The 25539-nt window shown below is 34.5% G+C and overlaps 1 protein-coding gene across 1 annotated transcript in view; it reads right to left on the bottom strand.

Annotated features, from left to right (window-relative positions):
- Positions 1-559: 559 nt before the first annotated feature.
- The window catches only part of LOC131164526 (secretory carrier-associated membrane protein 4), a 40923-nt gene continuing 15943 nt past the window's right edge, over positions 560-25539 (bottom strand). Inside the window, exons 2-12 of the mRNA XM_058121790.1 lie at positions 23425-23532; positions 23219-23281; positions 22970-23003; positions 22744-22866; positions 16544-16606; positions 16362-16455; positions 12606-12651; positions 12458-12525; positions 11694-11742; positions 8148-8213; positions 560-824 (exon numbers count right to left, since the gene is read on the bottom strand). Of these exons, the coding sequence (XP_057977773.1) occupies positions 792-824; positions 8148-8213; positions 11694-11742; positions 12458-12525; positions 12606-12651; positions 16362-16455; positions 16544-16606; positions 22744-22866; positions 22970-23003; positions 23219-23281; positions 23425-23532 (747 nt within the window). The 3' untranslated portion in view covers positions 560-791. The remainder of the gene's footprint in view (positions 825-8147; positions 8214-11693; positions 11743-12457; positions 12526-12605; positions 12652-16361; positions 16456-16543; positions 16607-22743; positions 22867-22969; positions 23004-23218; positions 23282-23424; positions 23533-25539) is intronic.

Genomic DNA, 25539 nt, shown 5'->3' with positions numbered 1-25539 from the left:
TGAAAACAACAAATTTTAAAAATAAAATAAAATATGAATAGAAATTTAAAAATTAAATATTTTCATGATAAAAATATAAACATTACCATTGTGAAATCATAGAAATTTTTACATTGTTATTCAATTCATGATAACTTTTTTTTTCCCTAAATTACAGATTTCTATTACAGCTACTCTATTCTTAGGAGTTGGTACGCATTAAACCAAATGTAATCTAAATTCTTAACCCAAACATTACTTGAACCAAACAATAAAACTTCAAAGGAAAATAACCATAATTCAATTAAATGAGGCATCTTTTACCACACATTTCACTCCACCTCTTGATGATGGTGAGGAAAAGAAAAGCCCTGCTTCCATTCTCTCTTTCACCCTACCAAAGGAAAGAACTTTTTACCAGTGTTTATTTTAACATTATGCCCTTTCTGGGGTTTAACCCTCCAACTGGAAAAATTGGAGTTGGCAGGATTTCAACATAGAATTGTAGTTCACTGCACCTTTGAAGCCCATTGTAGATTTCCACACTTGACAGTTACAAAAAATCGATCAAATAAAAATATAATGAAATCAACTATATATATATATATGGGGAAATGGTCGATAAACATGAAAAGACTATCGAACTGATCAATTTGGCATTCTAACATCTTGAATCGACCCAGCAAACGTCACAACAAAAGATACGACAAACATGGTGGAAGGAGGAGGGGGTGAGGAATATACTCGGGGCACCTCCAGAAAAAAGAAGAAACAAATAATCTCCGATGGTTTACAGCCTCTTGATCACGGTCTCATTTGTGCCCTCTAAAATACAAGTAAATTTTCTGCAAATACAGAAGGTAACTATGTGACCAAATTCTGGAACAAAAGAATCCACATGCTATATATACTACAACCATAAAATATCATGGAGCATATATACATATCAAGGGAAGAAAGTTTTCAATCATCTTTTTTCTTCCTCGTTATTCTTACAATGCCCCTTTTTTCCCACAACTTCAAAACTAAAATAAGTTTATCAAATTCTTGGTAAATTAATAAATTGATATTCCTTAAAAGAACTATCAATAACTTTTAAATTTAAAAAAAAAAAAAAAAAAAATGTAATTAATTGTCATGAGCCCATAGTTTTCAGACAATTGTTTATAACCACAAAAAGTTGCCGAACATGGGGAAAAAGAATTGATATTGGAGTACTAGCATTCAAGAAGCACCAAGGCCACAAGTAGACAAAAAGTGAATGAAACTCTGCAAGTGGGCATATACAAAAAAAAAAAGGGCAGCCTGGTGCACAAAGCTCCCGTGTATGCAGGGTCCAGGGAAGGGGCTCCGCCACAATGGATCTATAGTACGCAGCCTTGCCTTGCAATTTTTGTAAGAAGCTGTTTCCACGCCTCAAATCTTGACCTCCAGGTCACATGGCAACAACCTTACTGTTGCGCCTAAGCTCCCCTTCCGAGTGAGCATATACACACTTTCTAAAATTTATTCATCACTTTTAAGGCTGATAATTTTAAATTTTAGTAAATTATTTGTAAAACTAGTCACTACGTTCTGACTTACCGAGGAAGGGTCAAGAGGGGGAAAACTCAAATTCTCTCAGCGTATGCTTAGCTGATGGGGCTATCGTGTTCTGACCTTCATTGTTCCTTCACTGTTCTAGCTGAATTTGTGAGTCATTGATTCCGGTTTTTGCAAATCAATTTGGGAGTGTTCCTGTTCTTCAATTGACATAGCTGCTATACAAAACCCATAGCAAAGATGTCTTTTGGCAAGGAGGCTTCGTCTAGCAACTCTGTCAAAAAGACTGGTATTGACCATGAGAAATTGTTCTTTGTTTCAAATGAAACCAAAGGATTAAACAAGATAATCAACGGAAAAGGGGCTATGCAAGATGATGAAAGGTGCTGGAGCAGTCTCTTCAAAGACTCGGGGCTTCGGGAACCAGAACTCCAGTTCTACAAAACTGTTGAGGAAGATGGGAGAATTGTTTTAGACCTACCTAAGGAAATTTTTGGCATTGGTAACAGAAAATGGGGTGGAACCCTTCTTGGACAGTTCTTGGGCAAAGCCCCTCCTTTTACCCTCATTAAAAATACAGCTGAGAAAATCCAGACGAGGTTCAAGGAATCAAGATCTACTCTCTGGCTTCTTAACACCTACATCTTTAAATGCATTAGGCAGGAAGAACTGTCATGGATCCTTCAAAATGGCCCATGGTTTCTCCATAACAATCCTATCTTCCTGTCTGAATGACAACCAAAATAATAGCTGAATGAACTGAAATTGGATAAGATCCCCATTTGGGTGAAGTTCAGTAATGTTCCTTCAATTTATTGGACCAACACTGGGCCGACTTATGTGGTGAGTGCAATAGGAAAACCTCTGTACATGGATTACATGGATTCCTACACAAAATTCATTAGAATTCTGTTTTTTGCAAAGATTTGTGTCCAAATCAACATGAATCGACAGCTTCCAGACTCTTGATATTAAGATGCCAGATGGGGACATTCTTACTGTTGATATTGAGTATACATGGAAGCCAAACTGTGTGATCTTTGGCCATACAGAAAAAGCATGTAAAAAATCTTTGAAATGGATCCCTAAGACACTCAAAAGTTAAAGCAAAGATGGTCACTGAAAAAGGTGTTGAAGGTAAGGAAAAGAAACAGGGCCAGCAAACTGAGAAAGTTAAGGGCCTATTTGGTATCATCGTTGTTTCCTATTTTCTGTTTATGTTTCTCCACAGTGAAAAACACATATTATAAAAATGCATTTGTTTATGTTCTCAGTTTTCTGTTTCTACAGCTGATTTTCAGCTGTTTGTCAAAAAATTGAAAACTAGATTTTATGATTTTCAGTTGTTTTGACAACCTGCTGCCCAAAATTTTAATATCCAAAAATTATTTTTTGGATTAAATTATTCATTTTGTACACTTTTAAATTAAAATCAAAATTAAATGATCATATAAAATTAAATATAATTAAAATAAAAATATGCATAAATTTTAAAAAATAATAATACCAATTACAAAATACTTTTACTATTTTTCAATTGTCATGTATAATAAAAATTTTATTATAAAATAAATTCTGAAAGTAGAACAATTAAGTAAAATAATTATAATAAATTTTATTTTAATGTATATTATTCGTAATTTTATTATTTAATCATATTTTTATAATATTTGATATAAAGATGAAAATGAGCATTTTTAATTAAGCTTTTAATTTGTATGATTTTTATAAATGTCGACTAAACAGGTTGCTGGTTTCTAAGTTTTAGTTTTGTTTCTGATTTTTATTTTTGACAATGATACCAAACGGCCCCTAAAACTTCAAATTCATTTGAACTGCTGGAAGAAAAAGCAATGGGCACTGTTAATGTAGACGAAATACCAACAACTAAAGAGAACATTGTGATTATTGAGGAGAAAATTGAGGAAAGCTGTAAGCATGTAATAAAGGATACAAATCTGACACCATCAAATAGTGATCCAAAAGGGCCAACTGACCACTGTACTAAGCACAGCAAAGATAAGGATGTCGTAATCAAAGCTCAAGAACCATCTTCCCTAGTTTCTGCAGGATCTGCAAATTTGGGAGAAGGTATAAAGAGAGAAAGAAAGGAAGGCCGCATAAAAATGTCAAAGCCACAGAAGATGACCTATCCCCTGAGAAATGAAACTCTATTGCTTCTTGGAACGTTAGGGGTCTTGATAATCCCCTAAAGATGAAATAAGTGTCTAAGCTAATAGCTGTTTAACAATTACAGATGATAAGGATTTTGGGGACAACAATAAAGGCTTGTAGATTTGCTGATGTTAGTTAAGCTGTTAAAAGAAATTAGGTGTTGTTGCACAACTACAGGGATATGGAAAGTTTATCTAGAATATGGTTTGGCTTCAACATCTGTCATAAAAATTGTAGAAATAATCAAACACCAGCAAGCTATTTCAGTTTTGTCTAATTGTGAAGGTCTTAATTTTTCGCTTCCCATTGTACATGGTTCTAACTCTTTGCTGGAAAGGAAGCACCTTGGAAGTTCCTTCTGGACATTGCTTAGTCATCCAAAGATCTGCCATGGTTGGTGATGGGGGACTTTTAACACCATGAGGAATTTTGATGAAAGCTCAAACAATTTGTCTACTAGTTGCATCGCAGGTATGAAAGATTTTCAGAAATTCACCTATCATGCTGAACTGGATAATACTCCTAGTATTGGATCTTGGTACACTTGGCCAAATAAAAGGGAAATAGGTTTCGTTGCCACAAAACTCAATAGCCTTTTTGTCTCAAGATCTCTTTCCTAATATTCAAGTGGAGTATGCTTCTCGTGGTATTTCTGACCACTGCCCAGTTGTGAGATCTAACACTGAAGGCCATGTTAGAGCAAAGGCCACTTTCAGGTTCCTGAATTGTTGGACCGCTCACGATCTCTTCCTTTCTTCTGTAGCTAACTCTTGGAAAATAACAGTAAAGGGAACTTCAATGTTTATCTTGACTCAAAAACTCAAGAGCCTTAAAAGTAAATTGAAATTGTCCCACAAAGAGCCCTATATGATGTTAGGCAGCAAGATAATGGCAGATGGGCAAGAAATGCTAAGTCTCAAGCTGAAGCCATGAGAGGAGATATTAAAGCCTCAGAAGCTAATAAGAAAATGGAAGAGTACTGGAAATTACAATTGTCTGAAGAGGACATCCTCAAACAAAAATCTAGACAGAATTGGTTGAAACTGGTAGATGGTAGACTGGAATCTTATTGACAATATTTCAGCTGAAATCCTTTATTCTACAAAAATCTCCTTGGTAAAGAAGATCCCAGTATCAAGTCCTGTAACTGGCATTATCTTGAAGAAATTCTGAACTTCGAATGGAACAGCAAGCATAAGGAGATCTCACTGCGCCAGTTAATGAACAAGAGATCAAGAAGGTTCTCTTATCCTTCTCAAATGAAATCCCCAAGTCCAGATGGATATAATGCAGAATTTTTCAAAGTATGCGGGCATTTAGTGGGAAAGGATGTTATTAAGTTGTGTTATTTTTCTTTGAAGGCAGTAGAATGCTGAAACAGTAAATTCTACCTTCATCAATTTTATTTTGAAGATTAGGAGACATTTGTATGCAAAAGACTTCAGACCCATTGGCTGCTGCAATTTGATCTCTAAGGGGATTTCAAAAATCATTGCAAACAGATTGCCACAGCATATTCGTGACTTTGTGGACATCATTCAATCTGCTTTTATTCAAGGTAGAAGGATTCAAGACAATTTCCTGCTTGCTCAGGAACTCCACAATTATCATCTCAATAGAAAGCCTGCAAAATTTGCTCTAAAGGTGGACTTGATGAAAGCTTATGCCTATTCATTGGGATTTTCTCCTAAATCTCCTTCAATGCATTGATCTGAGTAAGGGTTTTGTGGACTGGATTAAAGAAGCATCTCTACTCCCTCTTTCTCTTATCTAAATTAAGGGTCCTCTCCAGGGTTACTTTAAAGGTGCAAAAGGTATTAGGTTACCTTTTTGCTATGGTGGTGGAGGTTCTCACTGGAATGTTGAAACATGCTACAGCCCAAGGTCAGTTATCCCTTCATCCTAAATGTAAGAAAATTAAATTGGTCAATTTGTAATTTACAGATGATTTTCTCATCCTGTAAAAGGGGGGGCCTGAGAACCATAAATAAAAAGCATGAAGAACATTCTGTCCCTGCTCTATTTGATGTCTGGTTTGATTTGTAATGCTGCAAATTCCAAAATTTTCTTCTCAGATCTAACCATGGATGAAGCCAAAGGTTTCTCTCAACTTATTGATTTTCCTATTGGTAGACTTCCAGTTCGATACCTGGGTTTCCTTCTAAGCTCTAGAAAAAAAAATTCTGTGGACTGAATCACTCGTTGAAAAAGTAGCGGGCAGACTTAACAACTGGAAATACAAACTCCTCTCTCTTATGCAGGTAGGCTTCAACTAATTAAGACCACCCTGCAGAGTATCCACTCTGGCCTTTTATGCTACTTGCATCCCTATTGCTGTTGGGAGAGTGATTGAAAGGAAATTTAAATCCTTTCTATGTAAAGGTAATGACTGGAATACAAATGCCCATAAGTTGAAACTGGATTATGTGCACAAGCCTCTGGAAGAAGGATCTCTGGGGCTGAAATTGCTCACAGAATGGAATTCTGCTATTATTTTGAAACTGATTTGGAAAAATTTGCAGCTCTAAGCAGTTCTTATAGGTCGTTTCGATCCATACTTATAAATTAAAAGACAACTACAACTGGAATCTCAAGGAAAGACAGGGGGACTCTTATCTGGAAGCCTGTTTTCAGACTCAGACCAAAGGCTTACCAAAATTTTCAAAGGGCAACGGGAAATCAATTATCAGTTTCAGTGTTGCTTGACAAATAGCACCTTAAAAGCCCCTTAATCAAATATTTTGGTCCTTTAATTAAAAATGAGCTGGGGATAACCAAGACAAGTAAGCTTAGTGCCTTTATCTGCAGGAATCAGTGGGATTGGCCCAGAAGAAGAAAGCAAAAGGTAATGAGCTTGATTGATGCTATTATAGACCAGCCAAATGAGGAGGATAAGTTATAATGGAATTTGTCTAGATCAGGGGACTTTTCTTCAAACTCGGCTTGGGAAGTTTGGAGGGAGAAAAACCCTGCGGTCTCTTGGCATGGAGTAATTTGGTCAAAGCATGCTATCCCCATTTATATGTTAGTTAGCAATTAGAAATAAATTTACCACCCTAGATAAAATATTTTAATTGAAGATAACTAATGATCCCAATTATATACTTGTGGAAAGGAGACTGAAACTAGAAATCATTTGTTTTTTTTATTGAGACTACTAGACACATCTGCCACTATATTTTTGCAGACCTGGGAACACAATATTCTACTAAATCCTGGGAGGAAGATTTGCAATGGCTCAATGGGTTGGGTAAGACTAAAGCTGATAATCCAACAAGAAGAGCCTAGGCTGCAGCTGTGTACTTCACTCAGAAATGGAGGAACTCTTGCTTATATGCTGATGGATCCACTAATCTAGAAGTGACCCTGAGACAGGTCGCCCTCGATGTGAGGCTTAACATTAACATGTGTTAGGGACTCTTGTATGCTTTATTTTGTAACCAGTTGTAATCACTCTCTGTAAAGGCCTGTTTTTTTCCCACTGGTAATAAAATCCAGCTTACCAGTTCAAAAAAAAAAAAAAATTTCTGGCTTATCAATAATTTGATATCTCATCATACTACTAGTGTTACTTTAAATTTATAAAATGGCATTTATATGACCTTATGGACTAATTATAACTTTATCTCTAATGAGTTATAATTGACAATGAGCTTTTATTTCAAAACTCTATGTACCCACATTGGCATTGAAAATCTTAGTATGCACACTACGATAGTCATTGCACATCACATAGCACATGCTTTTAATTAAGCATTTTACTTGCAATCACTTTAATACAACATATGCACTATTATTGCCACTAGTGTTTCTTCTACTAACGTTCCTTTTACATTAAGAAAAAACAAAATAACAAAAAACAAAACAAAACATATTTTACTAACAATTTTCATTATTTTAACCAAAATTTAAGCATTTTTAAGTATTTAACCTTCAAGGAAAAACAAAAATTTAAGAACTTGCTAAAAAAAATGTCAAAAACATAATTTTCTACATCATTCAGTGTTATCGTAACCATAACTACCAAGCATATAACTGGACACTGAAACTGACTGAAAGACTCCTAAATTTTGCCCTAAAATAACCCACCAGAACAACTTAAAATAAGAAAATCACAACTCTGCTCCCTAAGATCTGCTGCTCCTAAACCAACAAAACAATACTAAAAAAAATTCAGTAAGCTTGCTTTTCCATGATGATTTTATTGATTGATTTGTGTGTGTGTGTGTGTGTGTGAGAGAGAGAGAGAGAGAGAGAGAGAGAGAGAGAGAGAAACTTCAATGTGAGAGAAAAAGAAGAAAAAAGTTACACTAGGTGACCAGGATGAAATTGTAACATGAGAAAGTGAAACAACAGCCACCAGTTTATCCATTTAAAGTTTTTTAAAGAAAATGTGTGTGTTGAATAATATATATTAAGCACATGCACAAAATGTATTTCTAGTCCCTTACCTGCAGCACCCACAAGCTTAGAAGTGACTCTAAGCAAAATAAGCCAAAGCCAACCAAGTAAAAAATCTGCAAGAGAACCAAACAAGATTATTTTCAGAAGGCATTCAATAAAAAACTTAAAATGCTAGTATTTTCCTCTCCTATGGGGCAGCCAACAGTTTTAAGAATGAGACATTCATGTTGATCTCAGAATCCTGAGATGGGGAGGGACGGTATGGTCTGAGGAACCATCCACCTTTTGCTGTGTAAACCAGGCCTAATGGACTTCCCAATGGATAGAGAAATAACAATAACAATAATAAGTGAATTAGGAACAAAAAGGAATGTCAAAATTGAGCACCACTTGTGGGGATATGAAAGACCCTCCCCACAACCCCCATCCCAACCAACAGGGAAAAAATAAAAATAAAAATAAAAAAAACACCACCACCAGCAGAAAGAAAAAAATTGTTTGACGCTGGATGGTAGACACAAGGGATGGATGCAGGAAAATAAGAGAAAATAATCGGAAAGTAAACAGGAAAGTAAAAGAGAGAATAAAAATGAAGACAAAAGTCAGGGCAGAAATGCTCAATATTTCAATCTGCCATAATGGCCACATATCGAGCCTTTATATATGCTTTCTCCTAATACTAAATAAGTCAAAAAAAACTTCTAGGAATTAATATCAATCATAATTTAATGAAAACATCATACAAATGTAAAATCTTTAAATCATAAAGACCCTAGATAATCTACCAGTTTGTCATCTATTATGTTCCTCCTATAGTAGGTACATCTTCGGTTGCTAAGAGACACCAAAGAACCTAGGTAGCCTTAATAGGCTTATAAATTTTCTTATATTTTGAGTAATACATCTTTCACATATCATAAATTTAAGAAGTTTGTTATAATTAATGTAAATGTTAAATGTAATACCAAATACACAAAGGGCAAGCATTGACTCAACGATAAGGGTATTATATCCAAACATGAAGGTTTGCAAAACATCAATATTGGTTTATATTTTTAATTAACTTTTATTCCAATTTAGTAGATTTAGCATCCTGTCAGACTAAATGCTTGCCCTGCACTCTCCAATCTCACTTGCTGCATAACATCAAATTTTTATTTTAAAAAAAAAAAAGGAAAAAAAGAAAAAGAAAAGAAACACCACTAGATTAACAAAGTAATGCTCTACCCTCTGTCATGTTCGTCAAATAAACCCCTCCGAAAAATCCATTCACAAAATACCAAAGGGTAGCCAGAAACAATAACTTGCACCAAATAAACTACGAGCTGCACTCCAACCAAAACACCAAGTGACAGCAAAAATAACACACTTCCCAGGAGCATTCCCTCCACAATCCTAATCCCCTAAATTGATCGAGAAATAAGCTCTTCAAGAAAGGTGGGAAGCCCAATCTTCTCCAGAAGTACCAAATTAATTGTTCCAAGAAAAGGAACAATATAAAAACAAATGAGAACTAGTCTCCCCACTCTACAACAAAACATGCATATATCAAAGATTAGTGCTATATTTGGCACTAACCTGTGAAGAAAATCATTGCTATTTATCCTAATAAGGATTACAATACAGAAGAAAAGCACGGAATTAGGACATTAATCAAATGATCAAAGAAAGATTTCAAAGAAAAATCTTAAAAGAATCCAAGCCCAACATCTTCTCTCCCCCTATAGAGCAATGAAAAGCATGACTAGTCTTGCTCACTACATATTTCCAGAAAATTAGAAATCCTAATAAGTCACATCACCTAGCAAGGAAAATAAAAAATAGTACCATTACGATCATTACAAAAAATCAAAAATACCAAAAAAGGCTTGTGTAAACAATCATCGCCAACTAGATGACCTTGCCAAAAGCAAAATCTCACCCCACTAACAATTGCATAAAAGACAATCAAACTGAGATTTCTGTTATTAGCACTGACTTCCCTCTTATTAAATTTTGCAGTTACAACTGCTAGCATGCATTGGACATGCTCAACATGATGACATCACGGCCTAAACTAGAAAAAATGGTGGTTTGCCCCAGCATATGTGGGAGTATAAAAAATAGAGTTGACAAAATAATATTCTCCTATATTCTACATATGTTTGAGTAAATTGATTTAGTAATATTTTATAACATAAATTTATTTTGACTAATTGACTTTAATAATGTTTTATAACACAAGATGGTAATTTCCTAAAGTTTTTTTTTTAAATTTTTTTTTTTTTTTAAAGATATTTCAATTCCCTGATCTGCTAATAAAATTGCAAAGATTTTTCGAATCTGCTAATAAAATTGCAAAGATTTTTCGAATTTTAATCCAAACTTCAAACCATCTCAGTATAGGAATTCTGATTACTATCTCACAACTCTAGGCAATAAATTTTCTTATTCACATCTCACAGACTACTCATGAAGATCTTCATACCAGAGAAACTACAAGCAATCTGTGACAAGACTCAAAAAGGACATTTACAAAATTACTATATCATAATTCCTAACAGATCATTAAAGCCAATTGGCCTTTTTCGGGACACAGTCATGCAATAAAAGACATACCCTACAACATACTTTCCAGAGTCAGTAACACATCCAGCCATAACCGAATTAACAAATTAAAATTATGGACAATGATTCTTTTTATAAGAGGACCAAAAAAATAAATCAACTCCATCCTAGGAGTGATTTACAATAGTAGCCAAAATTCTATACAGCAATCTGTCATACCAACCTCAAAAGCCCTCAAATGAAAAAATTAAAATCTCTCACATTTTGATACCAGGATAGCAAATAAATGAGCCCATCATCCATTTCCAGGTTACATAGGGTCATAAGATGTCAGGTCTTGATATACTCCTAACTCGTAGTGACAGTGTTCAGCATTTTTTTTTGCAAAATAGCTACCCTGGAGACTCAAACACACACACATAAACTTGAAAAACTGAGAACTTTACCATCACAATGCACATTAGCACATATGCTTCAAATTTAAATAAGAGCAATTTTATCTTAAACAACCCTTTCTAGTATTTGTACTTGCACTTTAATTGGATCTTAAATCATGCACTTCCTAATCCAACAAATATATGTGTAAAATCCTGTTCTCTGTTGGCAAGATATTTTTCTGCTCATAAACAGCTAAAAATTGTTTACCAAATGAATGGTGTACCATATTTCAAGGTGCTAATTTTTGGTTGCTTTCAGAAAAAATGAAAAGAAATCTTACTCCCAGTGTCAAACACCTAATCTACTACTGTATTAAAGGTCCAGCTCCCAACATGGTTAACCAAGAAACAACTTTGCTACCTTTGAAGTTGAAGTACCATTACAGTATTCAAGTGCCAGAAGACAACCATAACTACTATTACACCAAAGTGGCATACACATTCAACACTTCTTTCAGAGTTCCTGAACAACAATAGTAGTTAATATTTGCCACCCTACAAAAGTGGCATATCTTCATGACTCAGCAGCCATCATCATTACCATAATCCAAAACCAGTAACAAAAGAAAATATTTTGTAACAAAGATTCATTGGGAGTAAGCAACTTACCCCCACCAACACATGGTCGGAGAAGACATCAACTGCCGGAAGGATGCCCCTATAAGATTAAAAACAAAAGAAATGTTTTGAGTTCCAAAATGAAGACATACAGAAAAAAAAAAAAAATGCATACCCTTTTTATTTTTTTTTCCTTCCTTGAAATTAGAACATTTTTAGCCAAAGGAAACCATACTCCCAGTAAAAAAAAACACAAGAACTTAAGTACATTGCTCAAGACTTACCGATCGATGAAGATAGTAAATAGTCAAATTTTATACAGTAATGAAAGGTTTAACAAGAAGGCATACACTTTTGACATGAAGAATTAACAGTCTTATCCTTAAAAATAAATAAATAAATAAATAAAATGAAAAGCTACCAATTAACTTGAATTCAGTACCAGAGCCCAACTGTCAAATTCAAGAGTCTTATGACCATCTTCCAGATTTAACAACCAACAATCATTGAAAATATAAAAGCGACGAGCAAGGGATTAGGAAATCTCACTCAACCTTAAAAACCTACCAGCATTTTAATCAATTTAATTTTCTGCTCACTAAACCAAAATTTTCACAGAAACAACTGATTAACGAAAGTTATAATGAATTATTAAGAGTCTACTTTTTTGCCTGAAATAATGCAATAAGAGAGTAAATTAATGCAAAAATAGCATGCTTTACAACAAAATAAACTTGCATGCATAAACAGAATGGTCATCAACAATCTTCACAAACTTGAGTTCCATCAACTCAGAAAACAAATAAAAAACTTACGTCAATGACTTCCCATGAAAGACGATTGGAGGAGCAATGGCCGCAAATATACAAAAACCAATGTGAAGCTGCACAATGCCCAAAATAGTATGCCAGTAAGAAAGGGAAGAAAAGCATTAGCACACCAAGCTTTGTCAGCAAAACTTACCAAGTAGAACAAGAAAAACCAACCAAACTTCAACGCACTATCTGTCCTGAAAATCAAGGTGGGAAAACAATTTGTAAGAACCTTAATCATACCCACTCTTGCACGTCCATGTTAGAACTAAGGCTTTTTTATGACACATCAAACAAATAAATAAATAAGCACGTGATTTCTATGATTAAAAAGGAACAGAGCATGCGTCTTCTCACTCTTATCCAGCCAGTCTAATAGCAGTAACATCATATAATTTCAACTTCTCGTTTATTTTTTTATCACCAACGTTCTCATAAAGAGCTAAGGATACATGCACTAAGGAGAAAATTTTCTGGAAAAAGTTGGACAAAGATTTTTGTAAAAATGTAAAAATAGAAGTTTGTGTCAAAATATTTTTTTTTCCAAATGTAAAACAGAGAATAATTTCCAATTTTCCAAGTTTACACCAGAGCTTTGATAGCATCTTCTTAATGTTTTCTAGATTTTCTCAAATTTATCATCAAAGACTAAAGAGTAAAAAACAGAAAATAGATTTTCTGAAATATATTTCACCACCACCACACCACACCTCCACTACTACTACCACTACCACCATCACCATTTACCCATGCTGTCTAAAACCAGATTCTAGCATAAACTGAACAAAAGTAGTCAGCGCGCACATGAGTTGTGCACACAAAAAAGCTCACAATATCTTAATATTTTTTTTCAAAGCAACAATAATACAATTAGAATAGGCAAAAAAATAGTAATACTCCAAGCTAGAGAATCATTGTATCATACCAGGAGAACTGGAATTCAGAACAGAGTTTTTGCTAATGAATGTGCTGCCAATTGTTATACAGTACATATTTTGAATCTCAAGATATGGTAAGGTAACTCTCTACCTCAGAGTAACTCAAAAGCTAATGTTATTGTAGAGTGTCTACTGCGACTTATTGGATGTTGCACACAATGTTTATAAAGAAACAAAGCAAAGAACTTTTGAGGTTGTTGAGATCTCCATAAAAGGAAAAGGGGAAAAAAAAAAAAAAAAAGGGCTAAATACACAGGCTCCTAATGCTTCATTTGAATGGCTTCAAACTATAGGAATTCAGTTTTCATGGACTTGGATCTTATTAAATTTCTGCTATGTAAGACAATTTCGTACTTCTCTGCCTAGGCACAAGGCATGGAGTGTATATGGGGCCTAGGCACAATATGCAAGCCAGCACCTGAAGAATATGACGCACAGACTTAGTTCAAAAAAGTGTATAAAATGTTCATGTATTGAACATATATTCTTAGACAACTTATCATTAATATCTATAGAAATGGAATACATAACTACTCATTCTCTAGCAGGATACAATCAATTAAATCAATATATATAATCTAGTATGACCTTATGTATTAAAAAATGGAAGAGAAAGAGTAACATAAATCAATGCAAGAGAACGTGATGGAAGCTGAAGGGAGAAAATATAATAAAATTTAAAGATAAAATATTCAAATAGGGTGATTGGAGAATAGGGGATACAATGGATGCAAACACCCTGTGGAATAGGATGGCTAGCTCTATTAAAAAGACAGCAAAAGAGATTTTAGGTGAATCAAGAGGAAGATTCTCAAGCAGTAAAGGAAGTTGGTGGAGGGATCAAGATGTCCAAATAGCGATAAAGACAAAAATAATTTGGTATAAAACAAGGCAAAATTGTAAAAAAATAGAAACTTGAAAAGTATAAAGAGGTAAATAGAGATGCAAAAAAAATCATTAGCGAAGCTAAACATAGAGCTTATGATAAATTATAGGCTAGACTAGATACAAATAAAGGGAAAAGAGACATATAAACTTGCTAGACTAAGAGAAATAAAGAGTAAGCATTTAGGTAATGTAAAATGTATAAAGAATGAGGATGATAATGTCTTATGGTTAAAGAAGAAGACATAAAACCGATATGGTGAAGCTACATTAATAAGCTAATTAATGAAAACCAAATTGAAAGCTTAAAATTAGAAGTACAACAGAGGAAATGGCTAAAAATATGAGATTTATTTACAAAATTAGTCGCTGAAGCAAAGTAGGCTTTAAAAAAGAGGAAAAAGTGAAAAATTTCTAGGACCAAATAACATCTCAAATGAAGTTTGGAAATGTCTAGAGGATAATGGAAGTATATGGTTAACTAATTTATTCAACATTAATATAAAAATCAAGAAAATGTTAGATGAATGGAGGAAAACAAGTAAATACCTATAATCCAAAAAAACAAAAAAAAATACAGTGATATTCAAAATTGTAATAACTATTGCAAAATTGAACTTATGAGTTATACGATGGAACTGTGGGAAAGGGTAATTTAATAAATAATAAGGCCAGAAAAGACAGTCTCAGAGAATCAATTTGGTTTTATGTTTGGAAGATCAACAACAGAAGCTATTTATCTTTTCATAAAATTAATGAAAAAATCAATGGAAAAGTTTAAAGAAAAGAAGAGGGACTTGTATATGCCTATATGGTTTTCATTAACCTACAGATAGCTTAGAGTACCTAAGGAAATCTATGGCAGGTTTTAGAAAAGAAGGGAGTTTGCAGTACGTATGATATTTCTTTATATCAACATTAAATATTAAGTAAATGGCCTTTTCTCAATAATTTTAAATGTTCAGTGTGCTGAAAACAGATATAAGGTGCTGATTCTGCAGCAAAGCTAGAACCTAGACCTAGTCCAAAGGTGCATGCTGGGGTGCCTAGTTATAGGCCCCATACAGGTCGCCTCACTGCCTGAGGCACTAGCCTCAGTGCCTAAGTGTGTGTAGCTCTTACTTCACCTCAAGCATTTTTTTAGCAACTACATCTGATGTTTAATTTTGATGTTCAAATACTGCTCGTATTCATTTTTCTTTCAATAAAGATCTCTTAAATCAACCCCCAAAAAAAGTATTCTTTATTACCTCAGACATTTTTATTATTTTGGGTGCACGTTCAACATTTTATCAGAAACTCGGATAATGATTAGATGCAACTCTTTGTGAAAGTAAGGTTGCTACATCTTACCATCCCAAATCCCCAATATGGCACCAGAGCCTTCAGCCTTATGCACTTGGTGTATACGTCCTCTGTTTCGAACATTTATATGCTCAGCATATAATATACAAACTTTAAGCATACATGGCTTCACTACTTTTCAAATATAACTCATATCTTTTTCATATTGGCATTAACTTAAGAAGAAGCCAATGCATTAAAGCTTAAAACTAAGAAACTGAAAATGGGAAATATGTGAGTCTAAAACAAAATACTTCCAGAGACCATAACACGTTGCAAATTATAGTTTGCAAGTTGTGAGAAGTGCATAAAAACCAGTCACTGGTGTCTTCTGATCAATGGATTCAGACTATGCTTCTATATATTTTCAGGCAAATAGCCACTAAAACAATAAAATTTTCAACTTGAAAGATAAAAACATGTCAACTGGAAAGTTAAAAACATAAGTTGCAACTACTATGGTGTTTTTTACTAGAACCAGTATGTTATGACTTAATCAGATCAAAAACAGGGTTTAATACAGGCACTGACAAAACCATTAAGAATCTAAAAAAGGTCAGGCCCAAGCCAAACCATTTGGAGCAGTGCAACTAAAACTGTCCAATTTCCATTATTAGACACATTTCTTAAGCCATAAGCCTTGTAAACATTATAATGCAAATGAATTCTGTAACTTTCTTAAATCAAAGTGATAAAGTCAATGAAAAGGAGGAAGAGAAACGACAAGCACAGCTGCATACCTCATCGCACGATAAAGAGGCCTGTACCAAAGAACGTATGAAAGGGGGCATCCAAGTAAAGTATAGATTACAGCAAGGAAAAAGATCTTCACTCCTGCAGATTGTGAACCTTGTCAGAGACTCCAATTTGTAGTAAACCAAATATTTTACACACAAGTAGCATCAAGGAAAGAAAAGCTTACCTCCGCCTCTGATCCAGCAGACAGTCACCGCAATAACATTGAATACAAGACAAAGCACTATACCTGCACGGACAGCACAAATTAATGCAGGAAAAAAATTCTTTTTTCTTTATACTAGCAAGCAGAATATACTGGAAGTCTGGAAAGAGCCAACAAGATGAGCATGACAGCATGTGCAACCCATGCATATTGGAAGCATACAAAGAGAGGAACACAACTACCAAAAACCAAGGGCAAACACCAACACCTCCCCAAACTATCCAAAAACAAAGAGACTCTCAAGCATTAGACCGGAAAAAACAAAAAACAAAAAAAGAAACAAAAACAAACAAACAAACAAAAAAATCTGAGAATATAAAGTCTTCAACATTGACCAAAAAAGGACACAACAAATGCACCATAAGCGGTACTGCATACTCAAGATGGCATATGTTTCATTCATCACAAATATTCTTCAAACCCATGCAACTAGCATTATCCCCATCTTTGTGGAACCCCCACCCCAAAATATATATATATAGAGCCAGAACTGCTGCATATCTGGTGGTAGAATCTTTTTAGGGGGGTTTTTCTGTGATACAATGCTAACATGATTTTGCAAAAATGACTAATCAAACACATCTTTTATGCAGTTCTTGTATCCTATGTTTGCGGAACACTTAACCAAACAAGCCAAAGATCCTAAAATTTTCATAAATAATTTGAGAATCCCACGAAGTGTTTCATTTTTTCGTTCTCCTCAATAGTATGTATGTTTGGAAGCTAGAACAGCTTGAATATTAAGATCTTTTATATTTCAAAGGAAATTCATTTTCACGTTTTTTCTGGATAGTAGATAATAAAAGAAAAATGTATTAAGAGAGAAGATAAAGAGATAACAACCTAGGAGGACAAAAATTCATCAAAAATAAAAAATCTAAAAAAGAAAAAAACAAGGAAAGGAGCATAATAAATCTAAATAAGAAACTCTTCTTCAGACCCTTTCCATTGTAATTCACAGAGCACTGCAAGTTTGCTAATTCATGCTAGCCTTTCCCTATGTAGGACAACCATAAGGCAAAACCCCTTCTGCATATTGCTGCTCTTTACCCAGTCCATCACCCTCTAGAATAGGAACTCCCTCTAAACCTTCCATTGGAGATGGTGGCACATACAATGTATCAACAAGTCAGTTAGATAATTCATACACATACCATATTGTCTCTAAACCTCATCTAAAAACAAACCAACATACAAGAAAACTCACCACGCATCTCCTCATTTCTTCCTCTCCTTAGCTTTGCTAACCGACCCATTTGTACCAATTTTCTGAATACTTGGAGATTCCACATTACACAAATTCCCCTCAGCATTTCTGCTTTGATGTTTTTGTCATTATTCCATCAGAATTACCTCATTTGTCTTGAACTTTTTTTAAAAAAATTTAAAGGCCTGCAAGCACCCCCATCCAAACAAGAATAAACCCTTCTGCCCCTATCATTATCAGGACTATTTCCCTTATCACTCAATTTTTCCACCTGCAGCAACGATATTACCTTGACTATTGTCTCAACAAACTTCCTGATCCTTAGTGAAGCCCACCAATCTCTTTGCAAAATCAACTAATGACACTCCTTTAAATCTACCAAATGAACACCACCAAAGCAAGGTTAGAAACTAACTATACTCCAGACCATGTCAAGGAAAACTATTCCCTTAAAATAACATGGCCATCCACTATAACAAAAAACACCAAGAAACTACAAAAAGTAGCACATTTCCAGTGAGCTTTTTACTCCTTGCAACAAAACCAAAAGTTGCAAATTTGTGAGGGTGCTCCTCTAACAAAGAAGTGTACACCCAATACTCTCACAAAGACTAAACACCTTAGCCCACATATAGACCAAGAGAGACAATAATGCAAAAATATATAAGCATTTCCCTCACCATTCTACAAATAAAACACAAAATTTTAGAAGGAATCTTAGCTTTTCAAATAAGAGAATACAAAGGGAGTGCTCAGCATCAGCGCAATAATTTTTAGTTAAATGAAAAAATAAAGGTCGACAAGGAAAAAAACCCCCAGCATCCATAAACCAAACCTTTCTATCCTACTTTTGAGTAAGGCAGCAAGAATCAAGAACTCTCAAAAACTAAACAAGGCCACACATCTCTCTCTCTCATTTGAATTGTTGCTAACAAAGAAATTCCAAAAAAATAGCACAGCCATCAGGGAAAGAAAATAGATGTAAATAGATGTAGCAGCATCATAAGAGTTGGAAAGATGATAAAGATGTGGAAAGTGGTTACAGACTGAAAGCAATTATCCTCTATACAATTATCTTTCTAGAAATGAATGTTCTCCATCGCCAATACTAAGTTTTTAAACATAAATAAGACACATCATTAATACAAAGAAGCAACAAGAAGGAGCAGAAGACAAGCAATCTTCTTAAAAAATAGAAAATAAAAGCATGAAAATAGCAATAGACTGCAAAAAAGCAGAGCCCACCAATTGAGTTGCACTAGCGCACCAACCATTCACATCCCAGACAGTTGTGCCGGAAAAAGAAAAAGAAAAAAGGGGGAAAAAAACCCACACCAAAGCAGAAGATATCACCCCTCTCTTGAAAGTAGTTTCAAAGCAAATGCACCACAGCAAGAGTCGAAAATATTTTTCCTTCCCACTAACCTCCAAAGCTATTAAATCTCCAAAGAAAAAAGCTTTCCAAAGAAGGTGGTCACACTTAAGGTCTTAAATTTCAATTTGGACCCAAATTTTGAAGCTCCAAAAATATGTAAATTTCAACAGAAATTTCGATTGCGATGTTGATTTCGATATCGATTTGAAAAAATAACAGAAATTAGTAGTTAAGCATAGAATTCTTTGTGAAACTTTAGAAATAGTTAACAGACATAATAATGTAAGTTTTAGGACTAATATATTGCAAGTTAAATACATCTATATTGTGTATGAGGTGGAAAAGTTGTAATATAGCATTTATAACAAACATATTTGTAAAATAATGTACATTAAACATATTCAGCTAATACAAATGAAATTCATAAATCATTTAAATATTATTTATTATACAAATAATGATAATTTAAACATGAATGGTTAAATAAAATGTTGTTGTAAGTTTATTTTTTCATATAATTTCAAAAGCACTTGTAATAATTTTTTATTTCAATAAAAAATAAAATAAAATAAATTAAAAGAGAAATTTCACTCACTCCTAAATCTCTCATTTGAATTTCGACGAAATTTCATTGTATAGTTAAAATTTCAAACAAGTTTCGTTAAAATATCGAGATTTTGATAAATTTTGGATGATTCGTTGAGATTTTGACAGAAATTATGCAAGACAGAAATCGATTGCCATTTCGATTTCAAGGGTGCCGGAAACCGTAAATTTCGACAATTTCGTGGAAATTTAAAACTATGGTCACACTCAATGTTCCCCAAACATACAAAAAAACCTACTCGAATGCCCCATGAAAAGGAACAGTGCATAAATAGAGGTGCATTCATTTCGCTACTTTGGACACAAAGAACACAAACTCCCATGACAAAGATTTGAACAGTCTTCCAACCTGAAACAAATAATAGAATTAAGCCTATTAAGTACAGATAACCAAGAAAAGGGTTGATTTTGGGAGGAGTCCCAGCTTTTTTCAATTCCTAGTGTTGAGTAAATTGATAAGTGATAACAGCTAGAAGAATCATTGTTAAAATGATCGAAACTCCAATATTGAGCTTAAACCAAAAAGGAAATGATGACATTCTAATATGTAAACTTCCCAGAGCTCACATCTATGACATTAGCACCTGCTATAGCATCCCAAGCACTTTGAAGGATTAAATAGTTATTCTTTACCTAATGCCAAGGGGATTCAATCTCCAAAGGAAATCAGCAAAGCCATTTACCATCAAAGCATGTCCTCGCAGAACCCAAAAGAAACCTCTTTATAAAAGAAGAAATTTATTAAGAGAAGGTAATAAAATTATTTAAAAAAAAAAAAAGGGGGGGTGCAAGATATCCTCTTAAGAGCAAGAGAATGACACATTCGAAACTAAAAAACACACCACATAATCTCAAAACAAAGCTAAAAAATTCAGCTGAAAGTCAGTGAAACAAACACCCTGAAATACTCCTGAAGCATAGATCCACAAAGAAACAATAAACACACTTCTATTCCAAAGGAAAAACAATGACAAAAAACTGACCCCTAAAATCAGCACTTCTCTACAACAACCTACTTCCTCCCACCAAGGTCCTTAAACAAGACTTAGAAAGCATCCAAGGAATTGGGACTTGGGACAAACAAATTTTCTACAAACCATCACAATCACCAACTAACAAACAAGGTTTGCAAATATTACGAAAGAGAAAAAAACAAAAACAAAAAAACAAAAGATGAGAATGAGATTTTCTGCTCATGAGACACATCATACAAACATCAGAAAATAAAGCTTTCAGGCATTCTTACCTACAGCAAATTGTTGGAGGTGACTCGACAGAAGACTAACCAAACAAATGCATTACTCTTCAACATAACTTTCTGCTTTCCTATCATTAAAATTCCCGAGGGCAAAATTTTCAAGGGATTATCAAACCTACTAGTATCTAGAAAAAGGGAAACAGGGGCATTGTGAAGTTGGATGAAACTTTCCTATACTAGCTTCATTTCCAATATTTAAAATCCCATTATCAGAATTAATTGTCCCCTTCCTGTCAGTTGAAAACTCTTCTTGAAGACAAAAGAGTAGACTAAAAGAACAAAATTATTGCGAAGGGAACAAAGAACTAATGGCCCAAACTTGGCAGTGATGGTAATGATGATGCTCATGGCACAAAGGTGGCAGAGGGAATGCAGCTATGTTTAGGGCAGCAATTACAGTGAGGATGCAACCTACTTAGATAAAAATAGGGGCAACAAGGCAGCAGTGGCATTTGAGCATACAACATTGATGTGGCTAACCCATTCCTCAAATGTGAGCATTTGTAGTTTGAACTAAGAATTAGGGCCTCAAAGTACACCTAAAAAGAGGGAGTGAGGATTTGGAATCATCAATCAAACCACTTTATGCCAACATTCTCTTTTCAGGGCAGTTCCATTTCATAAATTATTTCCCCAAATAGCACACCGAAAGCAAACATGCTATCCAAGGAAATGGATTCGCTGTTAAGCATTAGTTCATATTTGAAAGCAACTTCTTGCAATTAAGAATAATCAACAATAAATTCTGCAAAAGTTTGGTAAAAAAACTACTAAACAATCCCAACTAAATTCATCAGTTCTGATGACCCACACCCTCTCAAATGTCACACGGAAACTTAGAATTCACATCCAGGCAATTATGAGGATGCTTTCCAAGATGCTGTTGAATTTTAGGTAGCATTTTGGCTTTGATCTGAATTGTAAAGGACTTTCTAATCCCAACCAAATAATTAAAATCATTTCAGCTGTACATGATGTTCTGGTTCTTGGAAACCATGAATGCTTCAGGTTGTGCAAAAAGGTGGAGTTAAAATCTTGAATATTGTAACACACCACACAGTGGACAAAGCTCCCATGCCACATTGAGACTCAGATTGGGGGATGATGCAGGCAACCTTACCTCCACAATTGAAGAGGCCATTTCTATGACTTGAACATGTGGCCTTCTGGCTTGAAATTTGAATGTAACGCCCTTACCAGAAGGTCAAGACTCAACCAAAATCTAGACAATTATATTCCTAGTTCCTATAATAAATCTGGATAGGATAAAGGAGGCAATTGTGGAAAGAGAAAATAGTCAATAATATGAGTTTCAAAATTCCACAACACTTACCTGCCAAAAGGAATAAGAAGGAGAAAGGATATGGATATTACAATGCAATCCTAACTAATACAATGAGAAGTATAGCAATTGTTACACCAATTTAATTCATGAGTGCTTCTTCTTGGAGATGTTACTTCCAAAGCAACCATGTCAACATTCCTAAAATTTGCAAGGTAAAATATTTATTAACAAAATTGAGGCAATGAAATTATCATTGTTTTTTTTTAAAAAAATATGAAACACAATAAACAAAGATAACTAGAAGAAAAGTTAAGGACAACAAGGCGGAGGAGATCTCTTAAGCAAGAATAAAAGAAAAGGTGCTATAATATGGCCAAAAGCCTAAACCAAGAACTTACAAATTGAAAACCCAAAAGAATGACATCCATACCTAACCAACTTGCAAAAGCCAAATACTGCAATCTTTGAGCATGAACTGGTATCTCATTAGCAATATCATGATGAATAACTGGAAAAAATGGTGGCCAGTTCTTATCATCTGAGGGAATGCCAGCTGAGACAAAATTTCAAAATTATTTAGATTTAGCATCCAAGCACATCATGTAGCAAAATTATGCTTGACAATGGACATTGTGCACTGTAGTCCCATAACTTACCTTGGCCAACAGCATCTTCTCTTCGTTTTATGTCCTACAGAAGGCAAGTTAGTGAGTAAAATGTAGCATCCGTAAATTTAGCAGCAAACAAAGTGTGTCTTGAGAGAGTACATATCTGTCTGTGTGCAAAAATATTTCTTAACTTTAACAGCAGATATGGAAACTTACTAAAGCTAATGAGAAGCTTATAATTAAGAGAAGATAAGAGAGAACATGAAGAGTAGTTCTCAATAAAATATTAAAACTAACCTTCTCCCTCCTTTTCAAGTCTGCTTCCCAGGCTGCAAGTTCTTTCTCTTTCTTCTTAGTATCCTATATACATAAGAAATAAAATATAGAAACCCTCTCTCAAGAATATAGAAGAATCAAATAGATAAATATATAAATAAACATATATATAAATATATATGTGCATATTTGTGTATCGTAACAATATATATTTGTAACTTTATTACATTCATTGTATCCAGTGGAATGTCCACAGTTGCATCATGTTTATGGCCTAAGCCCACAGGTTCAGATGGAGGAACTCGTGATCCTAACGCAGAAGCAGCGGCACCTTTCTGAAAAGATCCAAAATGGATGTTAATTTAAAAGTTTGAATACCAAGGTATAAACAAGTAAAGAAGGTTAACTACAGTAGCCAAAGTCCAAGCACGTCCAAACTAAAAAAGAAGGAAAAAAAAATGTTACCAAAAGATCAAAGTGCGCATTAACTGTCAACGTCTCCAAAACCATAGCCTCCACAATATATTACATATCAAAATTTTCTAACAATCTAGCCATCAAAAGTTTCACATTTCAAAGGCCTGCAACAACTTCAAACATCGAAATGTATTGGCTTTGGATTTTGTCGTGGTGCTTCCACTTTTTGTGGGGGAGAGAGAAATATTTGTTTCAGAGCAAACAGTACAGCAGCCCCTCATTCATATATTAGAATGCTAAAACATTGTAAGCCAGTTGAAGGATACAAAATATTTTTCCCCTTTTGAAACCTATACAAATAGAAGGGTACAGCATACCTAATTCCACCACTGGGGCCCTTTAGTTAAGACTGATTCATTATTTGCTAGTTGTCATTAATGTCACAAGAGTTTTATAAAGAATTAAAAGCTGTAAGCTATAAGTAACATTTTTATGTCTTGCTTCTTCAGACATAACGGAGATATACGCACACAAACAAAAAAAGGAAAGACCAAACAGCCAAAACCTAGTGTCAGGCATAGAAGCAGGGCCAAAAAAATTGCAGCTGAAAAAGATAGTTTTGCTAAAATGTAGAGAAAACCGAACATGCGCATCCCAATTGAAACATGTGCATCCCACAAATTACACAAAAGGAAAAAAATCCTTCAGCACTACTACATTAGCACCAATTAGTGGGACAGCTACAGTAAATGAGCCAATCACAGTAAGACTGCCAAAAGCCGAAAGTAGGGGTGAGCTTCGGTAAAAACCGAGTTACCCAAGTTAACTGATCCAATTTGGTCGGTTCGGCTTGGATAAAAAATAGTTCGGTTCAGTTTGGTTTTAATTTTAGGGGAAATTTGGTTTTCAGTTTTCGGTTTTCAATTCAGTTTGAGGTAATTTTAATTTCGGTTAACCAAATTATATAATAATATATATATATATATATATATATATAAAATCTCTAACTCTATCCGGCAGGGGATTTTAGGGTTCCAACTCCACTCCACTTTCCAGCGTCGACTTTGAGCGCAACTGGACCTGTACTAGTCGCCGCCCCAGTCGGCAGTCGCCGCTGGACCTGGACCAGTCAGTCCACACTCCGGCAACTCCGCAGTGCGCAGGCACTCCACAATCCAGTCACTCCGCAGCCTCCGGCCCTCATCTAGTCGATTTGCCCTTGCCAACTGGACCAGTCGCTGCTGCAGTCTGCAGTCGCCACTGGACCTGGACCAGTAGCAGTCCGCACTCCAGCGACTCTGCAGTACACTGAAGCTGGATTTTGAATTTAATATGTTACAGCTTCAGCGTCATCCCTTCAACCTGATTTTGTCGTTTTTCAAACAATTCCAGATTGTTTTAGGCTTCAATTGGGTATAAGTTTTCAAACTTCTTTACAAATCTCCCGTGGAAAGTGTTATTACATTAATTGATTTCAAGCACATTTTATATACATTAATTGGTTCGATTAAATTCGGTTAACCGAATTAACCGAAAATTCGGTTTGGTCGGTTAATGGTTGGTTAACAAGGCTAATTCGGTCGGTTTAGTTATGAAATTTTCTTAACCAAAATAATTCAGTTAATTTGGTTAATTGACCGAATTGCTCGAACCGGCCAAATGATCACCCCTAGCCGAAAATCAATCAAAAAATCTTTTTTATTAAATACATGAACAAATTGATTGATCAAAATGATAGACAAAAAGTCAACAGCAGGCAAATCCCTTTCTCCTCTGTAGCTACGCCCTAACTAACAACTCAAATTTGTCAAAAATAAAAAGAATGGCAATTTTTTTTTTCATCAATTTTTCAGAAGTACTATTCTAATTTTAATATTTTTTTCCTGATGAACCATATTTCTAAATATTTCTTATATCTACTCAGT

The sequence above is a fragment of the Malania oleifera genome, chromosome 9 (genome assembly GCF_029873635.1).
Source record: "Malania oleifera isolate guangnan ecotype guangnan chromosome 9, ASM2987363v1, whole genome shotgun sequence".
NCBI classification, from domain to species: Eukaryota; Viridiplantae; Streptophyta; class Magnoliopsida; order Santalales; family Ximeniaceae; genus Malania; species Malania oleifera.
Note: the sequence above shows the minus strand (reverse complement) of the source record. Positions and strands in the feature narration are given on the sequence as shown.